Source organism: Eptatretus burgeri, chromosome 8, assembly GCF_056783735.1.
Source record: "Eptatretus burgeri isolate ZD-2024b chromosome 8, Ebu_testis_v1, whole genome shotgun sequence".
Taxonomy (NCBI): Eukaryota; Metazoa; Chordata; class Myxini; order Myxiniformes; family Myxinidae; genus Eptatretus; species Eptatretus burgeri.
This window is the reverse complement of record NC_140968.1, coordinates 29,040,136-29,062,196: the sequence shown is the minus strand read 5'-3', so window position 1 is coordinate 29,062,196 and position 22,061 is coordinate 29,040,136. Positions and strand designations below refer to the sequence as shown.

The 22,061-nt window shown below is 43.9% G+C and overlaps 1 protein-coding gene and 1 pseudogene across 1 annotated transcript in view; both read left to right on the top strand.

Annotated features, from left to right (window-relative positions):
• The first annotated feature begins 20 nt into the window (after window positions 1-20).
• The window catches only part of ZMPSTE24 (zinc metallopeptidase STE24), a 35,527-nt gene continuing 13,486 nt past the window's right edge, over window positions 21-22,061 (top strand). Inside the window, exons 1-7 of the mRNA XM_085891339.1 lie at window positions 21-324; window positions 1,029-1,175; window positions 6,384-6,470; window positions 12,120-12,236; window positions 12,383-12,535; window positions 20,362-20,428; window positions 21,875-21,949. Coding sequence (XP_085747465.1) covers window positions 238-324; window positions 1,029-1,175; window positions 6,384-6,470; window positions 12,120-12,236; window positions 12,383-12,535; window positions 20,362-20,428; window positions 21,875-21,949 — 733 coding nt within the window. The 5' untranslated portion in view covers window positions 21-237. The remainder of the gene's footprint in view (window positions 325-1,028; window positions 1,176-6,383; window positions 6,471-12,119; window positions 12,237-12,382; window positions 12,536-20,361; window positions 20,429-21,874; window positions 21,950-22,061) is intronic.
• Window positions 15,339-18,120, top strand: LOC147021421 (histone-lysine N-methyltransferase SETMAR-like; annotated as a pseudogene).

Genomic DNA, 22,061 nt, shown 5'->3' with positions numbered 1-22,061 from the left:
GATCTTTGTGCCCGTCAAGCAATCGTATTTTAACTGAAGAAGAAGTGGAATAAAAAGGAGGTGGAGAATTTTTTTTTCTTCTTCTTCTCACCGATTCCAAAAGAGCACACGATTTTTTTTTCCTTTACATTTAATTTTGACCACTTCTTACGTTGTGATTATTATGTCAGAAAGTGCAAAGTGCACACGTTGAGACTGGTATTGTGTGCACACGAAATTCTTGGTTGTCCTCGAACAATGGAGCTTTCTGACCAAATATTTTATTCTCTTTTTCTTTTCATTTGGCTGCTGTACCTGTGGGAAGAGTACTTGGCCTACAAACAGGTGAGGTAAAAATAATAAAAATAATAACTTTACGTAAGATTAAACGTGTTTGCACGATGGTAACGACTCGTGGGCTTCAATGGCGTCGCCTTTCCGGTCCGACTGTATCGATGCATTGCTGTGGTGAATTGGTCACTCGATTAACATTCGTTACTCGGACTTCAGTCAAAGCTGATTGATGATACAGTAAAACATTCATTCGGGATTTTTTACCTCACACCTTCATTCTTTACACACGATTTTCTCTTTAAAATTACCGCCATCGTGGATAAAGTTGGTTGTTTTCAATTGTTGAGTCCACCATTCAGTTCATTTGGGTTCAGTGTGGGAACTGTTATGTTTTGAAACGACTTGTACAGTGAAATATGTCTCACTCCATGTGAGTCAGCGAAAAATGAATGAATGAATGAATGAAAGAAGGACACTCACGACCTCTGAAGAGATTTCGAGCTGGTTTTCCCCATCGGTTTGAACTCCTTTGTGCACTTTAACGAACGGGTAGAATCGATTTTTCTGCTCAGCCTTTTTCATTGGTAACCTTGAGAGGCCGCGCCCATCATATCACATGTGTGAGCCTTCACTGATGGGGTGACCGAGGAGTGTTGTCACCAGGTAAGTCCCTTGAATAGTATTTGCACGGAGGGAAGTTGCAGTTGTACTCTGACACTCGCAAGTTGACACGTGATTGCTGGTGTATCCTGCAGAGGTGTGTGTACCGTGCGGCACACGATGTTCCGGAGGAACTCCAAGCCGTGCTTCCCAAGAAGACTTACATCAAGGCCAGTGTGTACCAGCTGGAACATGCCCGTTTGGATTCTCTGCATGCACTGTTCACCCAGCTTGAGAGCACGGTAAGACTACTGTGCTTCATTGGAAACTTCAATGACACTGGCACTTGGATGTTGAAAATTATTACCCCACACACGTGAAGCTAAAAGCAGGGTGAAGCAATCGGTTCACTTTGTCCGTGTCCCATCGACAAACGTCAATTGATGATCGACGAGCAACTTCATTTCAATCGAATGTTGTGTTGTTGCGGGCCGGGGGGTCGGTGGCGATAAACGACCACGAGGCGGAGCAGTGGAGTCGAGGCGGAGCAGTGGAGTCGTCTCCCACGGAACACCTGGAATTTAGGTCGTGACTCTCGGACAACTCCAAAGGTCACGGATCCATTCGCGGTGGACGCCAATATTTCGACCGTGTGGCGTAGGGTTAATTGTCTCGATCTCCAATGTACCTAAGTAACCACGCAGTCAAGCTACCGTGGAAACCACACCCTCGACGGGCTCTGTCGAACCGGGTCGCTCTAGCGACCTCAGTCCAGTGTAATCGAGCGGAATTACCAGAGTCCGTCGGACCCAATGATAACTTACCGGCCCAAAGGGCCTCACTAATTTTTAACACAGGGGTTTATTTTACAATAGGCAATAATCGAGAAGGGAGACACAGAGCAGAGTTATCCCAAATAAGAAATGTAATTCACAATGTACAAGGCACTTAACAATTCTACTTACAGACGGGGCCCAAAGACACACACACACACACACACACACACACACACACACACACACACACACACACACACACACACACACACACCCAAAAGAAAATGGACCCCGTGGGTCTTTATTCGTTAGAGCCGGGCCGGGGTACCTTTCCACCTCGTGCGGTCACTCTGACTCCAAACCACCACGGTGGGACTCGAACCCACGACCCGAAGTCCACGGGTCACGTCCCTGGCTGCTTGGCCACCACTACCACGAGAAGCCACTGCACAGGGCCGCAGACGACGACCGAGACCAAGCCACCACGACCGTAGACGAAGTTAATCGCCACCAAGACCGCAGACGAAGCCAATCGCCACCAAGACTGCAGACAAAGTCAATCGCCACCAATTGGTTGGGGCGCGTGTGCAATGCTCGCCCTTCACTTATTGGCTGGAGGAAATGTCCCATGCCCTTCCTTGGAGCGAAGCCTCGATCTGAGGCTATGGAGGCTGCGCCCATGCCTTCAGCCAAAAACACGTGGGCAATGGCGACCGGGTTGAGTGAGGGATGGTGCCGTTGTTGTTGTTGTTGTTGTTGTTGCAGTAGATGTAATAAACCTGACTATAAAATAACTCACAGCGCACACACAAAATTCCCATTAGACAGAAGGATGGGACCCTGACTATAAACACATACTTATCGAAATAACTGAACTGCGGGGGCTGCTGTCTGTCTGTGTGCAAATGGCTTCCAGATTCGTAACAGTATTTTGAACACGAGTATGAAAACCAACCTGGAGGTTAACAGCACAGTACTTTGGCTCTGAATTCGTCCCGATTGCACAGGCGCAAGAGGAGTGAGATGGTCTTTTTACTCTGTCTGCCTGCCAGTAAAACAAAAATATAAATCATTCCAAACAGGGAACTTACTGTTTTCAAGGATGCCATAAAGGGACAAAATGTAACGTGTTAAAGAGCAGGTTGCAGATCACCAAGCATGTTCTGAAAATTTATCAATATGATTATATGTGCATTAAATAGTTCGATGCAAACTATTGTGGTTGCCTAACTATTGGGAAAATTAATGAAATTTAACTCCGAAGTTGTTATTTCTCGAGGCTGTTGAAAAAAAATATCCGCGTGCCATATATGGATGGTGACGTCACGTTCTCCAAAACAAAGCAGACGCTCACTCGCTCATTGAAGAAGTGTCCAGTTTAGCGGGCCGTTCTTTCGCTTTTTATGAACTTGCAACTGTCTATATTATCCTTTTTTATTTTGAATTATTGCAGAACAAAGTTATTTGGATATTTGTACATCATGCCTCATACGTGTGTCGTCATGTTTTGCGAAAATGGCTGGAAAACGGGTAATCGCTCCCACCGATTCCCGAAGGAATCAAACATTCGCTGGCAGTGGATAAGATTTGTACAAACAAAACAGGCGAATTTTCCCCCCAAAGAAAACCCTTTGGATAAAGAGGACCCTTTGGATAGACTTGTCATTTGTGGTGACCATTTCACAGCCGAGGATTACAGGCATAAACACATCAGATCACCACTCTGTGAATATGAGTTGTTGGTTGACAAGTTCTCGAGATACTGCTCTGTCACAGAATCAATTGTTGAGTTTAAGTGAGAAAAACCTTGAAATGTATTCTTAAAGAGTACATGGAAAAATACATCAATAAACTTTCTGAAAAACACAAGCATGAAAAAAATTCTCAACAAATCAACTTATTGTTGATTAAATTACTTTTTTAACAGCATCAGCAAATTGGGCTATTTCATTTCGATTGTAAACGATAGGGGGAGCACTCGGTAGAGTGCAAAACCTCCGCCGCCAATACTGCCGGGTCACTTAAGTGAACCTGATATCCTATTCATTGGAGGTCAAAACGGATCAGACTCTACTGAACCACGATTGAATAAACTAAACGAGATCGACACGCATGCAGAAATGCCAAAAAAAATCGAAATTTTTTTGAAAAAAAAAGTTGCAAATTTTTTTTTTCTGTAACAATTTTTTTTTGGGGGGGGGGTTGGAAATCACTGAAAACATGTAGAAATGCAAAAAAAAAAAAATTCAAATATTTTTCAAATAAAATCGAAATTTTTTTGAAAAAAACTTGTACATTTTTTTTTTCTCTAACAAATTTATTTATTTTTGGTTGGACATCACTTAAAACATGTAGAAATGCAAAAACAAAAATTCAAATATTTTTTCAAAATGGCCACCATAGCGACCATATTGGACTTTGGACCAAGTCCAAAATCTAATGGCATGATCCTTGGACCATACCTAATTCCCCCACCAAGTTTCGTCGAATTCCGTCCAGGAGTTTTTTCCGTAATACTGTTCACAAACAAATAAACAAACAGACGGGTGAAAACAGTAACCTCCGTCCATCTTCGATGGCGGAGGTTAAAAATTGTTCAATTTTGCACTTTTTTTTTTCTAAATTTGGTAGAATATTTCCCAATGAGGCTAAACATGTTTTGGTATTTATATGCCGCAACAGTCTCTTGAAAGTTGGGGTTTTTTCTAACTGTTCACTTTCGCTGGGGTCAAGCTCAGCTGTCAGAAAGACTTCAACGCCAAGGCTACGGTGTATAATATATTTGGGTCCATCTTTGATTCATTCTATTTCTGACTCTTGAGCGACTAGAGGGTTAAAATTATTATGTCAAGTCACAGACAAATCAAATTTTACATTATTTTATGCATCGAACAAGAAAATGAAAATCTACAAACCAATCTGTCTGGTGGAGTCTGTCAGTGTGAACTGCTGGGCAGTCAGTCCTGTCACTTGTACACGAAATAGGCTGTTTTCTGGCACTTGCAAGTGGCTCAAATTTATATGACTCAGGGCCAGAAACTCCATAGTATAAATTCTCATCATCCTCCGACTCGTCCTCGGCAATATCGGAATGAAAACGCTCAATTTCATCGCTGCTGAAATCACTCTCTGATTCGCATCTCGCCATTGTTCACACGCTGTTTCCAACTGTTCACAAAGTTTTCGGAGAACGTGACATCATAGCATCTTTGGTAAATTCCGGTCTGTTTTTCGATCACTGACAAAAGTTTTGACTTAAAAGTTAATTTTAGCATATTTTGAGTTTCAAATGTAAGAAAATAATTGACCAACGATTATTAATGTGATTACATCCTTCGAATAACGTCAATAACAGTCATCAGCAACCAAAAACCTGATCTTTAAGGTGGTGTAAAAGACGCTGCACTAACGGCGGTAAACTTGAAAAAAAAAATTCACAATACTAATTTTAAAAAAGTCATGGGTCACGGTCAGGTGTCTAATCAGAGCGGGGTTGCATCAAAGCGGGACGTCTTGGTACACGGTCATTACTGCCACCAGTTATGAAGTGGCAGTTCTAATTATGCCTCATTAATTACGAAACAAACCAGTACAAAAATGCCACACAAAATACACCACACAAAACAAGTATTGGCAAGAGTCTGCAATCTCTGATTGCTCTTTTTCTTGTCTTTATTGTTGTCCAGTCGACATAAAAACATGGAATTTTTCCTTCCAATGACTGTGAGATTCAATGCACTTCAAATTCAATGTTAGGCTGTCTGTCTGTCTCTCTGTCACATGATTTTTGGCCACTGTTTTCAAGCAATCGTTCTGAATTTTTTTTTGTGTGTGTTTAGGTGACCGGCTAAGGACAGCGACGCTAAATTTTGGTGAAGATCTGAATCCGGATCCAGATCTGAGAATTTTTCAAATGATTTTCACCGTTGACAGATCGGGCCAAAAACTATATATAGCACGATATCTCAAAGGTTATGGATAGATTCGGACGAAACTTGGTGGACAGGTTGGATGTGTGACAAGGACGAATCGATTCAATTTTGGTGAAGATCCGAATCCGGATCCAGATACAAGGATTATTTAATTTTTAAATGATTCTTCACCATTGACAGATGGGGCTATAAACGATATTGCATGATATCTCAAACAGTTGTGGACGGATTCTGATGATATTTTGTGTACAGGTTCAGTGTGTGAAAAAGATTAATTGAATCGATTTTGGTGAAGATCTGGATCCGGATCTGGATTTGAGAATTTTTCAAGTGATTCTTCACCATTGAGAAATAGGGCCAAAAACGATTTATAGCACAATATCTCAAAAGGTTATTGCTGGATTCCGCAGAAACTTTGTGGACCGGTTTGGAAGTGTGAAAAGGACTATCTGATTCAATTCTGGTGAAGATTTAAATCCGGATACGGATCCGACAATTTTTTTTAAAGTCATTCTTCACCATTGATAGATGGGGCTAAATCCTATGTATAACATGATAGCTCAAAAAGTTGTGCACGAGTTATGACAAAACTAGGTGGATGAGTTGGTTAGGTAACAAGAAGAAGCCAATTCGATGTTGGTTAAGGTCTGAATTCAGATCCAACCTATCAGTGGGATACAAAATTTAAACTGTTCTGCCTGGCAGAGGCTTGTGCCGTTCTGTTTCGCCAAGTTGTCACTCTGAGTGATTTTTTTTCATTTGTTTGTTTATTGGATTTGCTTTTCTTTCCTGTTATTTGCAGGCCATCTTGCTACTGGGAGGAATTCCTTACCTGTGGGACTTTTCTGGAAGGTTGCTGTCTTCCTTTGAATATGGTCCTGAGTTTGAGGTCAGGCTGTTTAACTCTTTTGTTTTGCTTTATTCTATTCAATTTATTTATTTATATAAATACTTGCTGAAGTACCCGGTGTTGCCTGTGGAAATTCCATAAAATATGTGTTAAAATATTTCCTGCATCACAAATCCGGAATGTTGACGTTATGGTTTCGTATGAATTACCAGTTTTGGCTGTTGCAAAACGCACTTGGACTGCTTTTCTTTCTTTTAACTTCTTGTGATTAAATGTTTTTTTTTTTAATGCACCAAATCACCACAACCGCAACATACGATCTTCACAAAACATATTACTCGATAGCTTCTGGGAAAATCCCAGGCATTGGAGAAGAACATACTCACTCGAGGCCTTAAGGCCCAGTCACACCTTGACGTTTTAGCCAGCTTATGCCGATTTTTGGAAAATTTGTCTAAAACGCTGCTACACGTCGAATACATTTTGGGTAAGTTTTGATAACATTGAGAGCACGCTGAAAAATACTGCCATACGTCGTTGTACACTGGCTTTAAACGTTGTACTTTTCGGTTGTCCTCAAATTTTCCATGCTTGAAATTTTAAGACTTATGCCAGCGTATGACTCACACGTTCCGCATAACAATTGGCCATAAGTTGTCGGCACGTTACGCAATCGTTGACACTTCGACACGCGTTACTTGTAAGTTACTCATAAGTCGAAACACGTCGAGGTAATGTTTAGCATACCCGAAACTTATTTCTAACCTATGAGTAACGTGTTGTACTCATGTTACGCGATCGGTGACATACATCGACACACATTACTTGTAAGGTGCTCATAAGTCGAAACGCATTAAGGTAATGTTTAGCGTCAGTGTTCCAGACTCCCTGGTTTTATTTATTTTTATTTTTTTTTCTTCCTTCCTTCGGTATGATGGTGATTTTGACACTTCGATTTCTAGTGCGGTTATAATATAATATAATTAATAGGCTGCCGCTCAACGATTTAAATCATAACTGCACTGTACACTGAACACCGTCATACCGAAGAAAAAAAAAAAACCAGGAGTCTGGAACACTGACGCTAACCATTACCTTGACGTGTTTCGACTTATAAGTACCTTTCAAGTAACGTGTATCGATGTGCGTACAACTTATTCCCATCGCATGCGGAGCGTGTCATACGGCAAGTACGTCGTAAAATTTTCAACATGTTTAAAATTACAAGACGTACTCCATTTAATACGACTTATGATAGCGTACTTTAGCGTTCTATTCACGCATAGCAAACTTACCCATACCATATTCGACGTGCGCCAGCATTTTAGACGCATTTTTCAGAGGTCGGCATACGCTGGCAAGATCGCCAAGGTGTGACTGTGATATTGACACTTCCATTTATGCGGCGGTTATGATTTGAATCGTTGTGCGGCAGCCTTTTCATAACTTACGCCACGTCATCGTCGGTGATGCGTGCAGCACGCTATGCCCAAGTTAGACTATCGTTGGGCATAGATTGTGAAGGCCGACAACAGGCTAAGCATTCGTTGGTATAAGTTATCTATAACACAACGAAACGTTCTGTGTCCGTTACTAATACGTTATGCATAAGGCCAAGTCGTTATGAATACGTCCGAATCTTTAAAAAAAATCAAAAGTTCAACGTAAGCCAGCGTTTTACATACATTTTAATACGTTGCCATTGCTGGCTAAAACGTCAAGGTGTGACTGGGCCTTTACCACGAGCAAAGCTTTCGTCCAAAACCTAATGGAGTACTGCTCTGCCCTCTGGGCTGGCGCTCCACCTCTCACCTTTCTCGGCTTCACACTGTAGAAACCAAGGCATGTAGGATAATTGGTATCTCCCGCAATGAGGCTGAGTCTTTGAGTCTCTCACTCTCACCGCAGGCAGTTTTGTGGTCCTTTTGTCTTCTACCGTCTCCTCTCTGGCCTTGCCCCCCCCTGCTCTGACTACAATCTGTCCCCCCAATATCACTGCAGGGTGCTCAAGGTCCGCCAGCAACCCCCTTCTGGTAAAGTTACCAAGATCAAGAATCACTGCTCACCTTCTTTCTTTAATTCCTCTTTTTTCCCCCACCTTTGGAACAAACTCCCACACACTCTTCAATCCCATTCTTCCCTCTGGTCTTCAAAACAGCTGTTCACCACCACCTCTTATTGTCCCCCAGCCAAAACCATGATCTTTTCTACCCCCGTTAATCCACCCCAAACCCACCTCCTTCAAATTACCTGCTTTCCTTCCTGAAAGTCCCTGTAGTGTCCATCTTGTTTACCCCATGTACTCCGTCCAATTCCTCTCCCTTCCACAGATCTCATAATTTCTCTGTTCCCCACTGTTTTGTGCTTCCCTCTCCCACCCCTATTGTCTCCTGCTCCCCTTGTTATATGTTCTGTGTGTTAGCTATAATATGAGCCTCGACATTGTACATTAAATAAATAAAAAACACGGAAGTGTTTATAATAACGTGCGTAAAGCAATCTTTTTTAATAACAGGCACACGTGTGAACACGATGACAATTAAATTTGTGTTGTTGACAACAAATCACGACAACCTCAACATACCATACCATCTTCACAAAACATATTACTTAATCATTGCAGGAAGCAACGTACTGGCTTGAGGCCTGAACACGGAAGTGTTAAAATAAACCTATGAAAAGCAATCTTTTTAATCACAGGCGCATGTGTAAACATGGTGGTAATTAAATTTGTGTTGTTGACAACAAATCACGATATAGAACCTAAACAAACAGTTTTCACAAAACATATTACTCGTTCACTCCCAGGAAGAAGAAAAATTTTAAAATCAAGGCAGAGTATTAGCACAATATCTGATCGAGGCCTAGAGGCTAATTATCTATTTTATTTTTGGTCAGTTTTTTATTTTTAATCCAAGCACTCGCAGAGCCTACCCGTCGCTTCACTGACAGACCGATTGATCATCCTGTTTGCCAAAAATTTTGGCGAGAAGAAGGAAAGGAAGACAAATTTACCCGTGCACGGAGTGCTTTAACTCGTACTCCCGTCCTCATGTCCCGTTCCACCCCTCCTTTGCCCCCTGTTCATCCTGATTTCCCTTCCCACTAGAAATGTCACACAGAATGACAGGCTTTGACAGCCCCCTCCGGGTTTTTTTTGTTGGGGGTGGGGGGAGAAGAGGAGAACAAATTTTCCCATGCGAAGTGCTTTAACCTCAGCGTTGCACAGGTAAAAAAGGAAATTGTAATACCCACTCTCTCTACCACCACCACCAGGTAGCGCTACACAGTATACATTTACATAGAGAATTTATGCCCCTCTCCCCTACCCCCCACCCCCCTGCGTGAGGCCGCGGCTACATAGCTTATGTTAACCCCCACACAAAGTTGTATTTGCACCCCGAGTTTGGAGTTTGTAACTTAAAAGATGTGGCCAAGCATAAGGAGCAAGGCTACACAGAGAGACATGTATAAAAAGGTCTAAATGGTCAAGGGTCTAATCTGTCTGAATGGTGTTAAGGTCTGAGGGGTCGAAAGGGACCTTAGCGGTGTAAAGATCTAAAGGTTATAGGGATCAAAGGGGTATGAAAGATCTGCAGGGTATAGGGATCTAAATATGTCAAAAGTGTTAAAATGGTCTTAAAGGTAAAAGGGTCTAATGGGTCTTTTGAGTCCTTGGGGTTTTATGAGTCTTTTGGGTCATCAGGGTCTGAGGGTCCACCTGTCTGTCTCTCTTAGAGCCAGTGTTCGTGGGTCCTCAGGTCTTTTGGATCCTCAAGGACTTTTGGGTCATCTGGGTCCTCGGGGTCTTTTGGTTCCTCAGGGTCTTTTCGGTCGTCAGGGTATTTTGGGTCCTCTGCATCTTCTGGGTCCTCTGCATCTTTTGAGTCATTAGTGTCTTTTGGGTCATCGGGGTCCAATTGGGTCCTCAGGGTCTTTTAGGTCATTTGGGTCCTTGGGGACTTGGGTCATCTGGGTTCTCGGCATGTTTTGGTTCCTCAGGGTCTTTTGGGTCTTCAGGGTATTTTTGGTCCTCTGCATCTTCTGGGTCCTCTGCATCTTTTGGGTCATCAGGGTCCAATTGGGTCCTCAAGGTCTTTTAGGTCATTTGGGGACTTGGGTCATCTGGGTCTTCAGGACCCTCAGGGTCTTTTGGGTCTTCAGGATCTTGGTTCTTTGGTGTATTTTGGGTTATCGGGGTCTAATTGGGTCCTCAGGGTCTTTATGATTGTTTGGGTCATATGTGTCTTTTGGGTCCTCTGGGTCTTATGGGTCCTCGGGGTGTTTTGGAGTCTTTAGGGTCTTGGGGGACTTAAAGGGTATTCAACATTCGAAGGGGTCTCGGCAGTCGAAAGGGTCGAAGAGTACATTCCACTATTACGTAATTAATAGACATACGTGTGTGAAGTCTGGTTGCAATTAATGTTCAAACAGTACGTAATTAATAGACATGTAGCCGCACAGCTTCATGAGCGGACTGACTGTGTTTTTCGTTTTTCTTTCAAAACTTCTAAACATCGATATTTCTTTGTAATTGTGTGGGAAGAGAAATGTGAATAAGTAACATTGTAGCCAAAGGAAATTTAGAATTTGTCATACCCTCTGCCACCACCACCGCCAGGTGGTGCGACATGGTACACATTTACAAAGATAATTTACGCCCCCTTCATCTGCCCCCACACCCCTGTGTGCGACCACGGCCACAGAGACTATGTTACCCCTCCCCCTCCCCTTCCCCACAAAGTTGTATTTGTACCCAGAGTTTGGAGTTTGTAACTTAAAATATGTGGCTGTGCTTAAGGGACAAAGATAAACATATAGATAGCCACAGAAAAAGAGACAATGCCATTTATATACAAAAATAGCCCTCGACCTTCCTCTGAAGTGAGGGTGATTCTGGTTGCAGAGTATATAGACGCTGCAACACATTACGTGTGACACCTTCCTACCCCCTCCCCCCCCCCCCTTTTTTAAACATTTGTATTAAAAGTCCTGGAAAGGTACATGGTATTTGGTATTCATTTCTTTTATAACAAAATGCTGTACTAACTGAAAAAAAATCTTCTTAGGAATGGATGCTCAGGTGAAATAAAAAAAATTCTTCCCCAAATATCACTTTCATCACATGGCGTTTTCTGTTATGATTTGTACAGGATCACCTCCAAGATGCATATTTTGACATGAATTTTTCAAAATGTCTCCGGACCCCCTTGTAAGAAGACGTTTTGCTCAGTAGCCGACTTTCCTCTTTTTTTCAAAACTTAGGGTTAGGGTGTATATATGAAATTTATGCAGTTTCACCTCTGCATATTGTGCTGTGTAATTGGCAGCAAGTACTTAGTTGCATAATTGTTACAAAGAAAGATTCTTAATTTAAACAAAACTTTTTTCTTTGTTTTGTTTATTTTTTATTTATACTATTTTCTACAATATATAACATGTTTTATTCTGCTTTTATTTTTATTCTGACAGTGGACACAATAAGCATGGAAATGTGAGAGACACAGAGGGAAAGAGACACAGACACACGTATGAAACTCCAAGAGGGTTGGGTTAGGTGGGGTTAATGGGCGTATAAAAGGTAGCATGCGGGTTGTGACGGGGATGATGTGACATGACTGAACTGCAGTGTAGTTTTTTTTTCTTGATGTGATCTTGTCCTTTGAATGGTTTTCTGCATTTGAACAGATTTCTCAATCGGCCATATTCTTGCTGTTAGCATCTCTGTACTCGTGGCTTGTGGGGTTACCGTGGTCTGTTTACTCAACATTTGTGGTTGAAGAACGGCATGGATTTAACAAACAGGTAAAAGTTTTTGGGTCTTTTCTTGAACTATTACTGATTTTTTTTGGATTCTGCTTTTTCTTTACCTTTTTATGTCATTGTGGTTTTTTTCCCCCTGTTTATGCCTGCCCTCTTCCGTGTTGAGAAAATAGTTTGTCGTTTTCCAGACTGCAGGGTTTTTTGTGAAGGATAAACTTAAGAAGTTTGCTGTTACAGAAGCCATCTTACTACCCGTGTCTTGCCTGCTGCTACACATTATCAAACTGGGAGGAGAAAATTTCTTCATATATGCCTGGTTGTTTGTGTGTATTGTTAGTCTGGTAAGTTTGTGTTTTCTCTCAATATCCTGCATATAAACTATTTTTCAAATGCATGGCTGTAAGAATAGGAGGGGTGATCTGTTTGTTTCTGGCCCAACCAACATGTAGATATGAAAGTTACAAAGGATAAAGATGTATCCTTGTTATCAGTCTCACCCTGAAGGAGATGCGAGACTAATGCAACGCCTGTCTGTGTGTCCACGTCTATATATTTGCACTTTAAACATGTTTTTCTCTGAAACCGCTTGCCCGATCAATGCGAAACTTTAAACATAGGATGGACTCCCGATGGAGAATATTTTATTGATATGTCGTTGGTCACTTGATATGTCACTTGATATAGCAGCCATATTGGATTAAAGGACAACAATTTGGACATCTTTTTCTCTGAAACCTCCCAACGAAAAAAATTTGAACTTGGGAAATGTCATAAACTCCCCATGGGATATCGTTGCAGACTCGGGTTCGAAGCTCACCACAAGGGAAAGCACTTGAGTTCCTTCTGAACAACCGGTCCTGAGGCCACCAGGCACAGATAACTCTGCACACCGGCAGGTTGCTGGGCAACCACGAACGCCGATTGGCACGGCCAATCCGGGCAGGGTTACACTACTTCACGTGATACCTTACCTTTGGATGGCTAGCCATTTAGGGTCACGTGCCCTCGATGCGTACTTGCGTTGAACTTACCATATCAGGTGCAGCCAAGCAGAGCTAATAAACAGATTGATGGGGTAGAACTTCTCAGCGAAGTTAATGTGCGGACCATGCTGAACCAATGAAGGAAAAGGCAAAAATGAGCTGGGTACATTTATAACAAAGCAATTTATTCCAAGCAAGGGTGAGAAAAATGATGTGGCAAAGTAATGGGTTTATTCACAAAATGTACAGCAGGGGAAAGCAAGGAATTTGTGGGTGTGGAAAAAGAAATGCAAGTTATTACAAAAAGAAAGACAGTACAGAGTGAACCCGATAAACTTCTACAATCTTACTTATTTAACACAGGTTACAGACGCCATCACTCACACACACACACACACACACACACACACACACACACACACACACACACACACACACACACACACACACACACACACACACACACACACACACGGAAATTAGATTTCGCCCGGAAAGAGGAGCAGTTGAGGTTTAGGTGACCTTGTGTACCTGGCGCGGTCGACGGACATACACAATTCAATTGCTTAGGAAGGAGGATGAGGGAAGAAAACTGGGGTGTCTTCAGTGCATGAGTGGGAGGTGCAAAAATGTGGTGCAGTGTGATGCAAGAGGAAGGTGTGAAAGGTGCAAATCAGTAATCGTTGCTCTTTTAGTTCCTGCATCCACAGTGGACGGGCACAGATGGGAGAAAAAGACGTGTGAGAAAAAGCTTAATGGGGACGTGTGAGTCTGTAAGTGTTCTGTTAATGATAATTGACTGTGGAAAGCAGCCAAAGCCGAGCGCCGGCGACCCGGGGATGACCCGCCACATCTCGGTAACTGCTCGCTCCGGCCCACTCGGTTGCGCCTGGGGCTCTAAAGAGATTTGGTTTGTAAGCTGGACAAAGGAGAGAGATTGAGCCCGATTTTGGCTCTCTTTTATGGAGCCCGGACTGTAGGAGGGACCAGAAAGCGGATCAGCAGACCTGGTCAGCGTTTCCGACCTCCCCCATTGGTGTATAGCCATCGCCCTGTGCGGGTAACCACACCCTGCCAGGGTCTGGAGTTGAAAATGGCTTCAATTTCTTCTCAGCCGGGCCACACCACACAGCTCCATAATTAACATTGGCCGAGGGTTTTCGTGAGTGCTCTCTGGCCCTGAACGTGCTGAAACACCCTAGCGTGCAATGTCCTTCATTCCCCTGGCACCCTCAGAGACAGTGGTCAATGTCCAGGGAGCTAACTGTGGTTGTGGTGAAGGCATTGAGATGTTGGCAGTGGTTGAGCGATTGTACTGAGGAGACTGAAGTGGTTGGTCATGGTTGTGGCATTTGTGGTGAAGAGGTAGGGCATAGGTTGTTGTGAGGAATTTTAGGAGCCATTTGTAATTATCATGGTGAGCATTGTGGTGAATGTGGCGAGGATCTGAGGTGAGGCGTCGGTTGGTATATGGCACGCCATTTAAACAGGAAAATGACACGCATATGCAAATGAGCCGAGTTGCTGCGGCTTCTTGACACTCCGCAGATAGCGTTACTGGCCTAACGTGAATGCTTGGATGATTTTGTTAGAAATAAAAGGAAGTAAAATAAATGAACAAATGGGGGATTGAAAACCTATAGACAAGCCCTAAGCAACGCGTCTTGTTCCATTTACCCACTAGACATATGGAAAGGGCTAGCTAAACTAATACTAATAAGATAACTGTCTCGGGATCGCTATATGTTGGGTGTCATTTCCTCGGAGGAGTGCCGACTTTACAGAGCTGCACCAATATATTGGGTGATAACGATGACATCGGTGAAGGGATATTTCAGCCCAAATTGGTTGAATCGAAATGTTTATCCAAAAAAACCCTGAAACTTAATATATCTTATATACTACCCGATGTGAGTGAAGAATTAAATTTGACGTCATCAGTCACATGGTCTGGTGGCCATAATGGATTGAAAATAAAAACGTTTCAAAAAAAAATGTTCTCCAGAACCACTTACCAGATCATATCCATTGTGGAATATAGTGCGAATTTTTCCCATTTTCACCTTCATTGACACAAAGCCTTTATGTACGCAAAAGTGGTTGTTAAATAGCCTAATAATCAATCAATAAAGCTCCTGGTAATGGCAATGTATGTGACGTAATGGGGTGCTTGGGTGATCTGGGTATGTGGGCCATAATAGTAGCTTGTTCAGTTAACAATGGTATTTGTTGTTCAGAATGAGCGTGCAAGATAAGAGTGTGCTCCACGAGTGCTGTTATAGTTGTGATAGGTCTTGCTCATTCCATATTTCTGGTTGTTGATTTTCCAGAGTGTGGACTCAAAATATGGAAACTCCCCACCCCACTAAATCAGTCAAATGTAGAAATCTTAATGCTGAGCTGTGATAAAGTACCTGCACAAGAAAGGCTTGCCTCCAAAGCAAATACATATTGATATGGTCGTAATACTATAGGATGATGCTCCTTCCTCGGCAGCTGAGTTCAAGCATGGCAGAACAAGCAGTGAAGATAACACAGATCAGATCGTCCTGTTGAGGTGGTAGCGCTAAACATGTTGGATTAGGTGCATGAAGTAGTGATGAGAGACAGACGTGCAACCATCAGGCACGTAGGTGAGACATTGGGTGTCAGTTTTGGTTTAATTCATTCAACCCTCACAGACAAATTGGGCATGGCAAAGATGTCAGCATTGTGAGTTCACCGAATGCTGACAGTGGACCAGAAAAGAGCTCATCCAGACATTTCTTGTGAGCTGTTGGACCATTTTCATGCTGATCCAAACGCCTTCCTCCAGCAGATTGTCACACAGGGTGAGACATTGGTTCACCACTTTGATCCTGAAACCAAGCAACAGGGCATGCAGTGAAAACGCAGGGTTCCCACCCCCTCAAGTTCAAAAGGACATCATCAGCTGGAAAGATCATGGCCACTGTGCTTTGGGATTGTGTTGGTGTGATAATGGTATACTCCTTAGAAAAGGGAAATACTGTTAACAAGGAGTATTATTGTGATGACTGCACCAGTTGTGCATTCTGGTCAGGTCAGGTCAGATCTGTGACCTGCTACAGGTACTATGTAAACCTGTACTAACCTGTTCCATGGTCGGGTTGTCGGTGACTAAACCGTCTCCCCCACCAGGTTTTCTGGTGAGGAGGGTGTTTGGATATGGACACCCGGCAGGATTAAAAACAAAACCTGTCAAAGGGCGGAGGAGCTCCTTGTGAGCCAACGGCCATCCATATCTAGTGCCCAACTGTGTCTGCAGAGGTACTCCTGCAGCTGGATTACTTTTTTATTAGGAGGTTGGTGGCAGGATTTGCACTCCGGCCACTGTAAAACCCTTCATTCCGCAAAACACACAAACGCAAAAAAATCTGAAAACCCACTCCGTGGGAATACCTCCTGTGCAGCTTCCCTTCGCAGGGCAGCTCACCAGATGGCGGGATTGGGGCAAAGCCTTCGGGACCCCCAATCTTTGATGAAAGGAGGGAAACCACGGGGTAACCTCCCTGGGTCAGATTGCGGGAGAGTGTGTCGGAGTGGTGCTGAGGTGTTGTCCACCAGACGGTGGTCTCCTTGGGTTAACCTGAGGCGGTCCCTTCGGGTGGGTGCCTGGAATGTCCTATCCCGAAGAGAGGATGATCACCTGTCTCTGTTATCATCTGAGCTCAAGCGTTTGGATATCGGTATTGCAGCACTCTCTGAGGTTCGAACACCGGATTGCGGCAAGATCATGGTGGGTGGTTACACCGACTCTTGCTCTGGTCGCTCTGATGGTTACCATACTCAGGGAGTTGCTGTAGCTGTGTCCAATAAGCTGACCCCAATGATAATTTAGGTAACACCGGTCAACGAGCATATTATGAGACTAAGGATTCGTCACTCCTGAGGTGTCATTTCCCTGGTCTCTGTCTATGCTCCGACTGAGGCGAGTGACCTCACCGTGAAGGACACATTCTACGCCACGCTCGAGTCTGTGGTTGATCATTGCCCCAGACGAGATACACGTCTAGTCTTGGGGGATTTCAACGCATCGACTGGAACTTATAGGGATGGTTATGAGATGTGTGTTGGTCCTCATGGGTCAGGAACTATGAATCAGAATAGCACGAAGTTCCTTGACTTTGCAAGAAGTCATGGACTTAGGGTGGCTGGTTCATGGTTTCAGTGCCCACAAGCTCATCGCTGGACTTGGTATTCCAACGCTGGCGGTGTGGCAAAGGATATTGACCATGTCCTCATTGACGGTCGCTGGAGGATGATCCAGAACTGCAGGGTCTACCGGAGTGCTCAGTTCCTCAATACTGACCACCGGCTTGTAGCAACTCTGAAGCTGCACCTTAAATCCTGGAGAATGGTACCATCCCAGCCGAGGCTGGATGTTGGCAAGCTCAAGGATGAGAGAGTAGCTGAGGAGTTTGCGAACAGGCTGAGTGGACACTTGGGGGGTCTGGGTGCTTTGGGGGGTCCTGAAGAGTTATGGATTACCTTCAAGACCACCGTCCTTGATGTTGCCGGTGGATGTCTTGGAACTCACCGCAGGGCAAAGAAGAATTTTGTCTTTCAAGGGACACTGGATACCATTGACCAGAGTCGCAGGGCCAGGCTGAATGGCAGAGCTGAGCTGCTCAGGGAGCTGAGGCGTAAAACTGTACGTGCACTAACGGTGGACAAGGAGGCCTATGTGCGAGGAATCTGTGAGGGGATAGAGCATCACCTGTGGACAGGTGATTCTCGTCCCGCTCACAGGGGAATTCGCGCATTGCGTTCATCCAAGCCCATCCCTCGGAGCACTGCAGTTAGAGCAGAGAGTGGTAGGCTCTTAACAGAGGAGTCTGAAGTGAAGGCCCGCTGGGCCGGTTACTTTGAGCGGTTGTACCAGGCTGATCCACCAGCTGTCGAGTTGGACGTCAATGGTGTTACAATCCTTGTTGCTGACCCTCCAATCAATTGTGGTCCACCTTCGCTTGTGGAAACACGGGCTGCGGTGAACCGGTTGAAATGGGGTAAAGCTCCAGGGATCTGTGGCATCCATGCCGAACTTCTCAAGGCTGGTGGAAATGCTGCACTCGTGTCGTTGCATGCAGTTTTGTGCTCTGCCTGGAACACAGGCATCATCCCAACTGATTGGAAGAGGGGCCTTGTTGTTCCTCTCTGGAAAGGGAAGGGTGATCGCCAAAACTGCAACAATTACCGAGGGGTGACGCTGCTCTCAGTGCCTGGCAAGATCTTTGCTCGGATAATTCTTGATAGGGTTCGCCACCATCCGCTTGAGCACCAGCGTCCAGAGCAGTCAGGCTTTACACCAAAGAGGTCAACGATTGACCGTATCCTTGCTCTTCGTGTCCTCACCGAATGCAGACGAGAGTTTCGGCAGGGGCTGCTTGCAGCCTATGTTGATCTCTGTAAAGCGTTCGATTCAGTGAATCGGGATGTCCTCTGGAGGATTCTTGGTCTTCGTGGGGTGCCACCAAAACTGATCGATCTGATGTCTGAACACCACTCTGGTACTGAGAGTGCTGTGAAGTGTGGTGGTACCATCTCTGACTTATTTCCAGTTGTTACTGGAGTTTATCAGGGGTGTGTACTGGCCCCCACACTTTTCAGCACTTGTGTGGACTGGATTCTAGGGAGGATGTCGGAAAGATCAAGCTGCGGTGCATCGTTTGGGAATGTCAATATCTCGGACCTTGATTTCGCAGATGATGCAGTCATCTTTGCGGAGACTTTAGATATCGTTTTGGGGCCCTCGAGGTGCTGAATGAGGAGTCGGAGCCGCTGTGATTATGGGTTTCTTGGATCAAAACTAAGATCCAGGCTTTCAATGACATCTTGGATGCTGCTGTCCTGTCTGTGTCTGTTTGTGGTGAGGATATTGAGGTCGTGGAGAGATTCACTTACCTTGGCAGTGATATTCATGTCTCTGCTGGCTGTGAGTCAGAGGTCAATAGATGTCTGGGTCGGGCCTGGGGAGTCATGGATTCACTGGATCATGGGGTGTGGCGCTGCCGGTACCTGTGCGGGAGGACGAAAGTCCGAGTCTTCAGGTCCTTGGTTCTTCCAGTCTTGCTCTATGGATGCGAGACTTGGACTCTGACCAAGGATCTGAGACGGAGACCTAATTCCTTTGGTACCAGGTCTCTTCGGAGAATCCTTGGCTATCGCTGGTCAGATTTTGTGTCCAACGAGCGGTTGCTGAGAGAGACTCGGATGAGATTTGTTGCCTGCATGGTCCGTGAGCGTCAGTTGCGGCTGTATGGACATGTGGCTCGTTTTCCTAACGCTGATCCTGCTCACCAGATTCTCTCAGCGAGGGAGTCTCGTGAGTGGAAGAGGCCAATGGGCCCACCACGTGCCTCGTGGTTGCAGCAGGTTGACCAGCATCTCAAGGAGATGGGGATGGGCCTGGCATCTGCCTGGGGGAAGGCCAGACGGAGGCCCCTGCAGTACCGGTGGAAAGTGGACGCAGTGACGCGCTGTTCTGGCACATGCTCCCATACCTGACCTGACCTGACCTGACCAGATGTGTGCTGATTCTCCAAGACACCACCTCTGCACACATAGCCCACCTTTCTGTGGCTACTGCTGCTAAATGTGGATATGACCTTCTACCACAGCACATCCACCTTACTCACCAGCCCTGTCTCACTTCTATTTGTTCCCTCACCTGAATGAAGCTCCGCAGGGGAACAAATATGAGAATGACAATGCTGTGATGGCAGCTGCAGTGGACTTCTAAAGGGGCATGACAAAGGAGTTTTGCAGAACCAAGCTTGAAGCAGCCTCCCAAGCAGAACCATAGCCAAGCTAGAAGACCGATAGATGAAGTGCATTGTGAGGAAAGGAGTTCGTATTGAGAAATAAAGTGAAATAAAAGTGATTGTGTAGCATTTTCCTGTTGAGCCACAAACAAAAACAAACTGATCACTCCTCATATAAATCCTCATTTGGGCTTTATTTGTTGCCGTTATTGTTGTTTTTCTGAAGTCTTTGGTACAAGTCTGTTTTATCTTTACTGATCATAAAGAAGGACAAACTGTTAGTATAGCCTATTTTATTGATTCTGCTGAAGTGATACATTGAAGGTTAATGTGGGAGAAAGTTGTGAATAGTAAACATTTGTGCTCGGGTGAATAATCCTTCTACAATTTTGACTTTTACAGGTGCTTGTGACAATCTATGCAGATTACATCGCTCCACTGTTTGATAAATTCACACCTTTACCTGAAGGTAAATCCACAATTTATTTTTAACACTTATCTAGTCTGGCAATTATGTAAATACCACACACAGTTCCTTCATAAAGTATTCACACCCCTCAACTTAATGTGCCCAAATATTTGTAAAATTAATATTAATTTGTGAAAAATCTCTAAAAACATGTTTTCACTTTGTCATTATGGGGTATTTTGTGTAGATCGGTGACAAAAATTAAATTGAATCCATTTCAAATTCAGGCTGTAACACAACAAAATGTGACAAGAGTCAAGGGGTGTGAATACTTTCTGAAGGCCCTGTATGTACAAGGAAATCAGGAGAGGAGGTGAGAATTGAGGAATGGAAAGGAAATGCAACGAGGAGAAAGAGGGGAGGGTAGAAGAGGGAGAAAAGGGTTGAGGAGCGAGAATAAAAGGAAAATGGAGAGTTCAGATTGTACTTAAGCGGTCAAAATTTCCATACACTATTTTATGAAACGTCTGCCATATTGGTATACATGATTAATTGAATGCTTCTGAACATATAGCCTTTTGTCAAGAAAAAAGGTAATGGTGGAGGTGGTGTCGGTCAGAAATCCCTAATTTTATATGAATATTAAATAGCTTCCCCTTAATTTTCAACTCTTTGAAATTCAGTCACAAAATGCTCTTCCGCACATTGGTGCTCACCGTCCTCCAGAGGAACATTTAGGTCCGAGCTATCTTTCTTCACCTCCTCACATTAATGTTGTGATTCTCCATTCACGCCTCTCTAACCTCTGGAGTCGAGATGGTAACCACCTATTTTATAAAAGTGGAGATTGTACCATGGAGATCACAGCTTTGCTGAAGGTAATGGTTCAGTCAGGAAGACTGGTCATCAGCAAGCTAACTTTACCCTTGAATTGCTTTCATTGGGAGAGTGGAAAATTTTTCTTTTATTGAATACAATTTTTTTTTTAAATCAAATGGGATAATTGGCATACTACTAGAATTCTCAGTTACATTTGGTTATTTTACCAGCTTGTAATGCATTTGGGTTCCATGCAGCACAAGGCTGTGGGGTAGTATAATTTGCTGAGGGAGTGGCTGTATCATTTCTGCTGCTGATGCAATGCCTTCTGCTGGTTCGGGTAGGAATTTGGCCAGGGTGCCAGCGATAGCTTCCCTACTCTTCGCGAAGGACAACATGAGATCTTTTACGTCCACCAACGAATGCTAGCAGATGGGACACCCGTTTAATGTCGATCCGAGCGATGGCACACACACTGATAAATCACCCTGCCCGTGAAACACCAGGATGGCAGTTTATAGCTGGGTTGGGATTCAAATCCAGGCTAGACATCTGAGAGATGAGTGGTAAGTGAGGTGTAAAAATATCAAAAAGTGTAAGCATTTTGCATTTTCTGTTGGTAAATTTGACTTGGAATTGTATTTTCTAAAAACAAAATTGTTTTTTTTTAACTTGTTTTTGTTTTAGGACCTTTAAGAGAAGCTATTGAGAGCCTGGCAAAGCGGCTGAGCTTTCCACTCACAAAGATCTATGTCGTGGAGGGTAGGTCCCCATTGTGATTGTTACTTTCCATGTTGTCACTGCCATGCAATTATCTTTTGTAACTTTATTCCCAGTGTTGAGGTTACATTCAACATGTCTCTGACCTTTATTT